The sequence below is a fragment of the Acinonyx jubatus genome, chromosome B2, assembly GCF_027475565.1.
Source record: "Acinonyx jubatus isolate Ajub_Pintada_27869175 chromosome B2, VMU_Ajub_asm_v1.0, whole genome shotgun sequence".
Lineage (NCBI taxonomy): Eukaryota > Metazoa > Chordata > Mammalia > Carnivora > Felidae > Acinonyx > Acinonyx jubatus.
Genome location: NC_069385.1, coordinates 38,133,441 through 38,145,840, shown reverse-complemented (window position 1 = coordinate 38,145,840; position 12,400 = coordinate 38,133,441). Strand labels below are relative to the sequence as shown.

The 12,400-nt window shown below is 35.4% G+C and overlaps 1 protein-coding gene across 3 annotated transcripts in view; it reads left to right on the top strand.

Annotated features, from left to right (window-relative positions):
• Window positions 1-12,400, top strand: part of TRMT11 (tRNA methyltransferase 11 homolog) — a 59,315-nt gene that overhangs the window by 33,599 nt on the left and 13,316 nt on the right. For all 3 annotated transcript variants that reach the window (XM_015084327.3, XM_015084325.3, XM_015084326.3), the window contains one exon: window positions 4,528-4,648. In XM_015084327.3, coding sequence (XP_014939813.1) covers window positions 4,528-4,648 — 121 coding nt within the window. The remainder of the gene's footprint in view (window positions 1-4,527; window positions 4,649-12,400) is intronic.

The window sequence follows — 12,400 nt, the reverse complement described above, 5'->3', positions numbered from 1 at the left end:
TTTGTCTTGTGTTAGGAAATAAATTATATTTACTTCTGTACTATATGTCATCCAAAATCTTTGTTCTTTTTAAAATAGCACAATATTATGATGAATTTAAGACTAAAATCATCTAGAAATGTTTGAAATAATGTTCTTGGTTCCGAATTAAACAATTTAGAATTTGTTTGGTTATATTGTATTGAAAATATAGCTTTTTAAGAATAAAGATTTCCTTTTAAAATACATTAGCACAGCCTAATTTTATTTTTTTTATTTTTATTAAAAAATTTTTTTTTAAATGCTTTTATTTATTTTTGAAAGAGAGAGACAGAGCATGAGTCGGGGAGGAGCAGAGAGAGAGGGAGACACAGAATTCGAAGCAGGCTCCAGGCTCTGAGCTGTCAGCATAGAGCCCGATGTGGGGCTCGAACTCACAAACTGTGAGATCATGACCTGAGCTGAAGCCGGACATTCAACCGACTGAGCCACCCAGGAGCCCCGAGCACAGCTTAATTCTAAAATGTTTGTATTTTTGGTCTATTGAATATGGGCTTTTAGTTCTACTACTGAATTCATTTACTCAATCAAATTCTGTTACACGATTCAAGTTTAAAAATAAGAATTACATATTGTAATCAAGTTCAGGCATTACTCTTTAAATCCAGGGCATTTTAAAAGTATAAGACATGATAAAAATAAAGTACTACCTTTGAAAGTTTAGTTATTTGCAAGGAATTGTCAGAGCTGATGATTGAAAAAGGATTTTCCATTTGCAGTGAAGAAATTGCTACTCAACAGACTGGCTGTATTTCCTTGGGTATAGTTTTTCCCCCACTCTAGCATGTCGGATTTTTGCCAGCATCAAGATGCTCTGTACACTTCGTATCTTTTCACCTTTGTTTATTCTGTGCCCATTGCTTGATAAACCATTTCTTCTTTCCTCTGCTGATAAAATTCTAGTAACCTTTCAAGGTCTGACTTAACTGTCACCATCTCTGTGATACTTTTCCAACCCTTCTTAGTAGAATTAATCTTTTATCTGTGCTCTCAGTAGTTTATTCTTATCACTCTTAGAGACTGACCACATAAAATTACTGTAAACTGTTGGTATTTATGGGTTTATTATTCAGAGTTGCAGCTACTTGCAAGTGACCCCGAAGATCTATGTCATTAATATCGTTTGGATGACATAACTTCAACTCATGTGTGTTTGATATTATAGGAATTGCTAAGCTACAGAGTTCAACTGTTTGCTCAGGCTTTATGTCTCCATATTGTGTTGTTTTCTTACTGGCATTACACACAGATAACTTTCTTGAGGTGATCACAAACTGCATTTCTTTGTAAAAGATGCCCTTTAATAGAAATCCCGCTGCTAATGCTTGTGATAAAAATGTTGATAAAGAAGCTTTATAAAGTATGCCCCAATGTAGGATTTGGGGATACATTTTTCTTCCCAGTTTTACTGAAGAAATAATTGATATATGTCACTGTATAAGTTTAAGGCATATAGCATGATGGCTTGCTTTATATTGGGAATAAACAGTAACTCTAGTAAAATGAGTTTTGGAGTGGCTCAGAGCAGCAAAGAAAACATGTTTTTCATCTCTTAACTAGGAAACAAGAAAAAGTGATACCTTGGGCTATTTTCAGTGAGTGCTCTAATCAGTGCAAAATCTGTTTCTCAAATGGGAGGTGAAATTGTAGTGACATTTGGAAATAGCTTACGGCATGAAGATTCATAGGAAAATGAGTGTCATGATTTATGGAAAAGCTAGGGGCCTATGCACAGTTGGTTTTGCTTTTAAAAAAATAATGTGTTATAATTTGTATATCATGAAAGTCACCTTTTTACAGTTCACAACTCCATGGTTTTTAGTACATCCACAAAGTTGTGCAACCATCACCACTTTCTAATCCCAGAACATTTGTATCATCCCTAAAGAAACCCCATATACATAAGCAGTCACCACTATTTCTGCCCCTGGCAACCACTTATCTACCTCTGTGGACTTGTCTATTGTGGCTGATTTAGGTTTTAAATAGATGTTTGGATTGTAGGGGTATAGTAATAGAAATGAAACGAAGATAGCATACCATACTATCATAATAACCCAGGCATAGTACAGATTTATGGCTTCTATTTAACACTTTGTAAACAGTTCATTGAAGTATGTTGGTATAAAATATATTAGTAAATCTATAGTAAAGAATTTTAGCGGGTACCTGTGTGGCTCAGTCAGTTTAAGTGTCTCTTGATTTTTGTCTCAGATTGTAATCTCATGGTTCATAAGATGGAGCCCTGTGTCAGTCTCTGTGCTGACAGCGCGGAGCCTGCTTGGGGTTCTCTCTGTCCCTCTTTGCCCCTCCCCTGCTCACATGCACTCTTTCAAAATAAGTAAATAAACATTAAAAAAAATTTTTTTTGTTGATATTTTAAAATTCTTAGCATGGTATTTTGGGAGTATACAGCTAAATTGGTCCTAGTATAATAGGGTAGTGATTCAAGGCGAGCTTGTTAATGGGGCGGGGCGCCTGAGTGGCTCAGTCGGTTAAGAGTCCGACTTCAGCTCAGATCATGATCTCACGGTTTGTGGGTTCAAGCCCTGCATTGGGCTCTGGGCTGACAACTCAGAGCTTGGAGCCCACTTCGGATTCTGTGTCTCCCTCTGTCTGCCCCTCTGCTGATTGTACTCTGTCTCTCACAAATTGTCTCAAAAATAAATAAACATAAAAAAAATAAAAAAAAAGAGCTTGTTAATGATAATGATAACCCAAATGACGTTCTTTCATGCTTAAACTTAAAGATCAAGTCAAAAAGGTAATATAAAACACATAACTATGTTTTTCTGCTCTTAAGCCAAAGGCCTGGTGACTTAGTTTCACAAGCTTAGCATCATTCGTGTCATCAGTATTAAAATTGTATTGGTTTTGTACTTTTGATTTGTAAATTTGTTTTGGTTTTATAGGTATTTAAAGAATGTAAGCATATGGACTTTATATCTAACTTATGCTTATATATCTTTAAGTTACATTTTAATAAGAATACTTTAAGTTAACTCTGCCAGGAAATAAGATTTTTTTCCTTAAAAAAAGGTACATAACTAAGTTTGACAAATACTATTTTAGACATCTACAAACTCTGCTTTTTCAAGCTTAAGGTCAAGGCTATATTTTTTTTTTTTCTGTTAACCATGGTGTAGAATGTATGTCTCCATATCATAAATGCTTTGTATGAAGACTCCCAAATTTGATATTAACTAATCTTAGGAGAAAGACAACATTTCTGACTAGATAGTGAACTTTAGAGAATTGTTAGATCAGGCAAAATGTGAAATGGTCATTACCTACTGGAGAGCTCTAAGGAAGGATGCAGAGAATGACTTCAAGGGAATTCCTTCCACTGATAATACAGTGAAGTACATTATGAATGTTGCTTTGTAAGTGGGTGATGAAGGTTTTGAGCATGTGGTTGAGGTAATGAGGGAGAGCTCATTGAAGGTCAGAGGGACTAGAGAAGTCAGTAAAAGAGTGGTAGTGAAGACCATGTTGATGCATTGGAATGGGCTAGCTGAGATGGTGTCCTTTATGGGAAGTGCTAACTGGCACCTTTCCCACTTTGGACCAGAACTTGAAAATTTCCCATATAATAAATGTTTGCAGAGGTTACCTAGAAAGGCAAAAGATTTGCAAAGGAAAAATAAAAACTAGGCATCACAGTGTTCTTAATGGTACCCATACCTAATGAGTGCCTCCCCTGCTGTTCTTCAGCATTCTTCCATAGCTGTTTCCCCCTCATCTGTCACCTGTTTCTTCTGCCAAGAGTGATGCCAACAACCTGTCAGATGGTTCAGAACTACTGCTGCCTGACTATCCTGCTTTCTAGGTGTCATCACCTCCATACACGTGGTACCTGGGCTGCATAGCAGCAGTCACCACTGCTCATTATTGTGGCTTTGATTTCTTCCATGGTTAAGGTGACCATGTGGTGCTTATTTTATTGCTAGTTTATTTGAATAATCTTACAAATAACTTTTCCTGTATTTACAAAGGTAATAGAGATCTCAAGATGCCATTAAAATTTTGCAGGAACACTTCATTTTATAGGGAAAATATATGCCGAGTAGACTTCATTCTTTGGGAATTCATAAAAATCTCCAGATGAGTCAGTCCCTCATGCATATCAAGGGATTGTTTGTTACAGAATATATTTCTGTCTTATGTGCTCTTGTGGGACCCTTTAGGGTGGAATCCTTGTCTTGTTAACGTCAAATCGTTAAATGCTTTGTGTTCTTCTGTAAAACATTCTTTCACTGTCTCTTAGTCTCAGGCCACAGGTAAAAAAAAATTAAACTGCTTTTTTCAGATGTAATATTAAAGTACTTTGTAAAATGTTTGTTTATGGATTATATAGTCAGTATATGTAAAATAAAATATGTAGAGCGTGGAGTGGGAGGACATCCATACCACACTGGATAACCCCATGACGATCCTGTGTGGGGTGCACATATGAGTGTTCCTAAAAGTCAGCTGTGCTTTCTTCAGATACACCGAGGAGATGGTACCCTGGCACCCTTGCCTGCAACTCATTAGCAACTGTGAGCAGAAGCTTTCCAGTCACACATCAAGGCGCTTGATAACCATGGAAAAGGTGAAGACATTTGAGGTAAATTATCCTAGTATTTTTTGGATAAATTCTGGAAGAATCCAAAAGAGAATTTTCTAGTTTTCCTGTAATTGAGTTTGAAGTTCAAGAGTTTTGTGACATTTGGTGAGATTTAGAGGGTAGGAATTGGATATAGAAGTTAAATAGCAGAGTAGAAATAGAAGTTGACTTTAACTTCGCATCTTTGTCATGAATGCAGTTAAATAAAGAAAAACAGCACACTTAATTAAACAACTATTGTCTAACTAGCAATCTACTAGTTACCGTTTTTCCTCCAAAGCAGAACCTACTTGATTGAAGACTATTCTGCAAAGAAAAAGTCACTTTATATAATGGACAAAGTCATTTTCTCTCATCTGTTAGGACTCAATGCATGTGCTCTTTCTGACACACACACACACACACAATTCTTGAGAAGAACAAAACATCTGTTATTTCATATCCAGATCAGAATTGATATGAATAATGCTTCATAATGAAGCTTAATTAAATCTACAACATGCTCCTTCAGCTATACTTATCTGGATTGACAACCACAGCTTTCCAAAATTCACTAACCTTGAGTGTGTCCCATCTTTGTTTTTGATCTGTACAATAAGCAGGAAAGAACAGTGTTACTGCCCGAAGATTTTGTCATACTCACCTCTACTCTGCATTTGATTTTTTTCATCTGATTTACAGCTTATGGATTCTTTCACAGTAATGAAAACTAATATTTGTAAAGTGCTTTTTGAATATATTATTATAGACTTCTTGTTTTTGTCCTTTGTCCTTTTAATTTCCATTTGCTATCTGTCTCTAATTTAGACTCTTACTATCATATACCTCGTTTGTTCTGGTTGTTTCCTAAATTATCTTTTCCATTTTTCACACCTCTAGTTCTTAACTGTTAAATGACTTTCTAAAACACTGCATCCATTATGTTACTTCTTTATGCACAAACTTTAGTGATTTATTTTAATTACTAAATAAGATTCAGTGTGACATAAAGTTTCTTCATTAATCAGGCTTCAGTATCGGGGCATTTCAGAACATGAAGTTATTTATGTATATAAATAGTTGATTTGTGTTCACTCAGGAACGGGGTTATATGTGTGTGTTTACATACATATATATGTATAGGTAAATGAGATATAATTAATATAAGTGGTTGTCTTTTTTTTTTTAAATGTTTATTTATTTTTGAGACAGAGAGAGACAGAGCATGAACGGGGGAGGGTCAGAGAGAGGGAGACACAGAATCTGAAGCAGGCTCCAGGCTCTGAGCTGTTGCACAGAACCCGATGTGGGGCTCGAATTCACGGACCGTGAGATCATGACCTGAGCCGAAGTCGGACGCTTAACTGACTGAGCCACCCAGGCGCCCCTAAGTGGTTGTCATTTTTAAAACAACAGAATTTTATATTGAAATGATAGATATTCTTGGGGTGGCATCTTGTACTTGTTATATTTATGTTGTACTTATTCAGCATATTCTTGAAATTTTTAGATTTACATTTAAAGAAATAATATTAAACAGTTATTTTGCTATATAGTGACACTTTGCTTTTCTTTGAATTTTATTACTGGACTTTGGTGCTCACATTTTATAGCAGACCCATCACCTAATTGTTGTTTTTTGGAAATCAAATCCTGTTCCAAGATTGATGATCTACCATTGAATATTTAAAACATTAGGCAGATTCAGAAATTCTAAAAGAGGGGTTTCCATATTGTTTGGCACAATGACAACATTCCGAAGTGACAGTTTTTTTGATGGGTAAAATGTATTTGGATATACAATAGAAATCCTCTTAACCAACCTCCATGGCAAACTCCATTGATTGTCTAATACTGGCCATTTTTGTCCTAAAACACCAGCACCTATGACTGTAACATGTTGCATACTTCCAGCTGGTGAGTTGCTTGATCTCTACTATATCTCTATGCTTCTGTACCTACCAGCTGAGTTGTCTGTATTCCATGAGCCAGTTGTGTTTGTTTTGTGAGTTGTTTATGCTGGTTATATTTGTTATGGTAATTATGTGATGTAATTAAATGCTAGTTATTCCAGTGAAGTGTGAGTGTGAGAATAAAGTTGTCATTTCTATAAAAGCTAAGTGGAATACTTTAGAAAGATGGGATAAAGTGAGTTGCTAAATAAAACTCTTGGACTGGGAATGGGTGAGATGAGTATAAAAGGTTAGAAAAAAGCTATCCGAATCTAGGTTTCTGTACCCAGATTGCTTTGTAAGAGTCTTTAAGTTCTTGCATCATTTTACAGAAGCCAAAACTAGAAATCTTTGTAGGAAATCTTTGATTCTATATCAAAAGATTGATAAATGAATATACAGTTTTTCAAGTTAAGATATTCAGTATTTTTACAGAGCATTTTTATTTTTTTCCTGCTTTTACCAACTTTTTCAGTGAACTATGTGTTAGTCTGCTTGGGCTGATATAGCAGAATACCACAGACTGAGTGGCTTAAATAACTGAAGTTTATTTTCTCGGTTCTGGAGGCTGGAAGTCTGAGGTCAAGGTGCCAGCGGGTTTGGTTTCTGATGATGCCTGTCTTGCTGGGCTGCAGACAGCCTCCTTCTTGCTGTATCCACTGTGTGTGTATATTCTTGGTGTCTGTCTCTACTTACAGGGACATCGGCCCTGTTGGGTTAGGACCCTACCCTTCCCATGTCCTTTAACTTTAATCATCTCCTTTAAGGCCCAGTCAGTCTCCAACTACAGTTATTCTGGGAGTAAGGGCTTTAGTATATGAGTTTGGGGGGACACAATTCCATCCATAACTAACAGTTACTAGTATCTATCACAGTGAATAAAATGCCTGTTGTATGTTAGAATCTGCTTTTTTCATGCTGTCTCAGTCAGTTCTCATGTATATGTTTGTCTTTTAGTATTTTGAGGGAAGTAAGGCATTTGATAAATTAGTAACACTGCAGCTCTTAGAAATCACAGCACTTAATGTAATTATTTGAGTTACTAATTATAGTAATAGTAACTAACATTTATGTGCCAGGCACATGAGTAATACATGTAAAAAATAGAAATATTATCTGTGGATTTTATAGTTGTAAGTCTTGATGTTAGAAAGTAAAATGAATGACATCAGCATTCTTTTTGGCCTCCATAAATAGTACTTGGACCATATAATGGTTATGATGGCCTGAAACATTGTTCAGAGGAAAATATAGAGAAAGGATTCTTTAATCATTAATGGGGTCACATAATAAACCAGTCATTTCTGTCTTTTTTTTTCTTTTTCTTTTGACTTGTTTTGTTTTTTTAAATTTACATTCAAATTAGTTAGCAATGCAAATTAGTGCAACAATGATTTCAGGGGTAGATTCCTTAGTGCCCCCTACTTATTTAGCCCATCCCCTCTTCCGCAATCCCTCCCGTAACCCTCAGTTTGTTCTCCATATTTTTGAGTCTCTTCTGTTTTGTCCCCCTCCTTGTTTTTATATTATTTTGTTTCCCTTCCCTTATGTTCATCTGTTTTGTCTCTTAAAGCCCTCATATGAGTGAAGTCATGTGATTTTTGTCTTTCTCTGACTGACTAATTTCACTTAGCATAATACCCTCCAGTTCCATCCCCGTAGTTGCAAATGGCAAGATTTCATTCTTTGTGATTGCCGAGTAATACTCCATTGTATATATATACCACATCTTCTTTATCCATTCATCCATCGATGGACATGTGGGCTCTTTCCATACTTTGGCTATTGTCAATAGTGCTGCTATAAAAATGGGGTTGCATGTGTCCCTTCGAAACAGCACACCTGTATCCCGTGGATAAATGCCTAGTAGTGCAATTGCTGGGTCGTAAGGTAGTTCTCTTTTTAGTTTTTTGAGGAACCTCCATACTGTTTTCCAGAGTGGCTGCACCAGCTTGCATTCCTATCTTTTTTTTAAATGTTCTTTTTCTTTTTTTTCTTTTATTTAAATTTATTTACTTATTTTTGAGACAGAAAGAAAGAGAGAGCAAGCAGAGGAGGGGCAGAGAGAGAGAATCCTAAGGTGATAGTGCAGAGCCCGATGCAGGGCTTGAACCCACAAACTGTGAGATCATGACCTGAGCTGAAACCATTTAACCGACTGAACCACCCAGGTGCCCCACCAGTCATTTCTATCTTAATGGCAAAATTGAGACCTGTTGTCAACAATGTCACATTTGCTTTCCTGTAAGTTTAATTTATTTAAGAAAATCTTTTTTCCAGTATTTTTTATCAGATTTATAATATTTCTCTAAGCAGTTTATTTGATGCTTGGAAGAAGAAATAAAGAATGATCTAAGGATGTTTCTGACAATCTTCTACATAAAAATGATAAATAAAGGCACTCACCTTAGATATTTTTAAACCTATAAAGGCAGTGTTAATTTTTGTTTGGTTGTTTTTATTATTTTACTCTTGTCCTTTCCAAATTTATTTAAAAAAATAAGGGAAAAGCCTAATGCTCAAGTAATTTTTTGAAAGTCTTCATTTTATTTATTTTTTAAAATGTTTACTTATTTTGAGAGAGAGCATGTGTACATGTGAGTGTGGGAGTGGAGAAAGAGAATCCCAAGCATGCTCACACTGTCAGCACAGACCCTGACACAGGGCTCGAACTTGTGACCTGAGCCGAAATCAAGAGTCAGATGCCTAACCAGCTGAGCCACTCAGGTGCCTTGAAGCAGTCTTCACTTTATAAGATCAAATTTGATCAGTGAGTTTTAACTCGTATGCAGTGTACTATAACTGAAAATACTTTGTCATGTTAAATTAATCATTTGGTTTTTAATTAATCACTTCATTTCTACGTTCTGTTTGTACGAAGAGGACTGTGTATAATTGCAGCAAGATCCTAGTCCTTTATAATGCAAGTGATGACATAAAATTGTCAAACTGTTCTCATATGCATCTAACAAATTATTCTCAGTCTTGTTCAGCGTTGTTGATTTTGGCAATGAAAGACTTAATTGTAGATTTTTACACTCTTGTGTACTGTCTCTCTGTGTTTTTGGTTTGTCACTTGTTAGGTTTAACCTCAGTTTAACTTTTGGCCTACTTAATACATTTTGTTATAAAGTGTTCTCCCCCTCCCCTTTTAGAATGTAAACAAGTTATAAATGCAAAAACTGTCTAAAGAATGTGGGTATTTTATAAAACTTTGTGTCTTTTCATTATTGACTATAGTTTTTAGACTTGCTTATTGGGCATTAGTAACAAAGAAGAAAATTTTCACTGCCCATATTAATGAAGATGTCTGATAAGAGAAGCCATTATTCCCAGTTGATATATTCTGAAAGGGTGTGTGTATATATGTGTGTTTATATATATGTGTATATATACACTTATGTATGTATATGTACATATACATACTTACATGTATCTATAAACACATATGTGTATACAATACTTTTATGCTGCTTATTGTTTACAAAACTTTCAGATCCATTTAAGCACATTATTTTGCTAATTTTAGAGACTGGGAAGTGGCCCAGTTGAGACCAAAACTCCTCTTTGTACTTGAAATTCTTTGTCCTTTGTTATGCATCATGTTGCCTCTTTACCAAAACATGTTTCTACCTTTGGAATATGCTAAGGTTAAAAGGTAAATACTATTGAGTGGCATATTTCTAGTTTCTTTTAAAGATCATTTTTCCTCACTGTTCATGGGGCCATGGTAGAATGTGATTTGTTTTACTAGAACTCATTTTTCCTGTTGATACAGCATGTAGTCGATGCTGCAATATATAGTTGTGGTCACAGTGGCTACTTCTATAAAACATTTTTCTCGTACAAAACTCATTAGGAAAAGAATGCTGATTTTCAGACGTGTCCAGAGCGGACCAGTGTAATAGCAGTGTCATAGTTATATCTTCAGTGAAGGTCACCTGTAACAGCACTCTGTCCGCCTTTTCTACCAGTATACTTGGACAGATGAAAGAGTACCCAAGTAGCCCATTTTGAGATTTCCTTGAAATCTTTTTTTAAACATGCAGGTTTTAAAGTCTATTCTACAGTATGTTTAAGTGTAAAAAAAAAGAGTATCTTAACTTGCCACTGCACTAAATGGACCATCAGGTGCCCTGTTTGTTTTGTGGCTTCTTTACCTGACATGATTGATACCTTATAGTGATTTGGGAAGTACTGAAGTATAGATATATGGACACTAATTTAGACTAAAGTTATGTATATCAGCTGTAATTTTACAGTTAGCCAGTGTAATTCAGATGATTTAAAATAGGGAATGTTGGGAGGTCATAGTGACAGGTGCTGAGGGTTAATGTTCATTTTTTAAATTTTGGATTGAATGAAGAGTCCACTAACAGGAAGCTGATGAATGCTTCATTAATCAGAATGGAGGGTGGCCAAAACTGAGGGACTTAAGTACCAAGAAATTTTGAAGCTATGGAGAGAGAACCATTAATATAACATGTTTTAAATGAGGAAGGAAGGGAAGAGACACCAAGGTCACTTCTTTGAGAAAATGACTTAGGGATGGCTTGAAGTAGAAGAAATTAGTCTTTGCCATAAGTAGTCTACATATTAGAATGATTAATAGTGTTGCTAAGCATAAACTGGTGTTTTGCTGACATAATGCTTATGCATATTTTGTTATGCTTTATCTGTTCTCAGGATTAGTGCTGTTAGTCGTTTTGGCAGCTCTTTGAATTAAAGATGGCTTCTCCGGGCTGGCCTTTCTTTCTGAAATATTTTAGTTTTTTTTTTTTTTTTTTGCCTATCTCATGCCAGGAAAGTGGATATTTTCCTTTTGATTAGAGCTATGAAAAATTAGAGATTAGGTGTGAAGTATTTCACTCATATAATGCTTGGTAGAAAGGAGACACTACTTCATTTATCAGTGGGAAAAATAAGACCAGGTGACACTGGTAATTAGAATCTGGTAAGAATCTGGCAGTTAGACATGAACTTTAAGTCTGTATTAATAAGATACAGTGTTCATTGCCATCAAATGCATATGTAAGAGAGGGGGTGGGGGGAGAAAGACCAAGAAAGAAGAGTCTTTAAAAATTATTTTTTGTAGTAAGTCAGAAGGAAACTATTTGGGTTATCTATAAATTATGTTTAGACTTGATGTTTGAAAAAGGCTTGTAAAAGTAGATAAAAGCCTGGTGATGCTGCATGTCATGTTGAATTAAGTTTTAAGGACGATGGTCATCTACGTGTCTCATGTTATCTTGTTCTGAATGACTTACGTTAGTTGCTAATGGTACTTTTCCTTGAATTTAAATGTTAAAGGTCATCATTTGATTTTTTTCTTCTCTACTTCTGCAACTAAGTGGTTTTGCCAAACAAACTGGATATTTTGTTAATACTCTCATAATGGTTTTAAATTGTTTCTGGTAAACCAAGTAAAAGCAAAAGTTTATCCCCTACCTGCTCCAGGAAGGTAATCATTTAAGATATCTGGATTCTAGGATATGTCTCTTTTATTTGCAGGAAAAAGCAGTTCTCTAAAGGTAGAGAGAGCATCTGCCATTATGCTCTGACTGTAATGATCATATTTTCAAGCTATGACAGTAAAAACAGTTTTTAATATACTGATATTATATTATAGAATCTTAGCGATCAGTTGCAAAATACAATCTGGGAGTCCTAAGGTATGAATGGTTTAGGGAAATGGGAAATTTATGTGTGGAATCTGCATGATCCTCTGGCTTCCTTTGAAATTGGTGAATGGCAATTCTAGTTGGTATTTTGTGTGTGTGTGTGTGTGTGTGTGTGTGTGTGTGTGTATTTTATCCTCTAT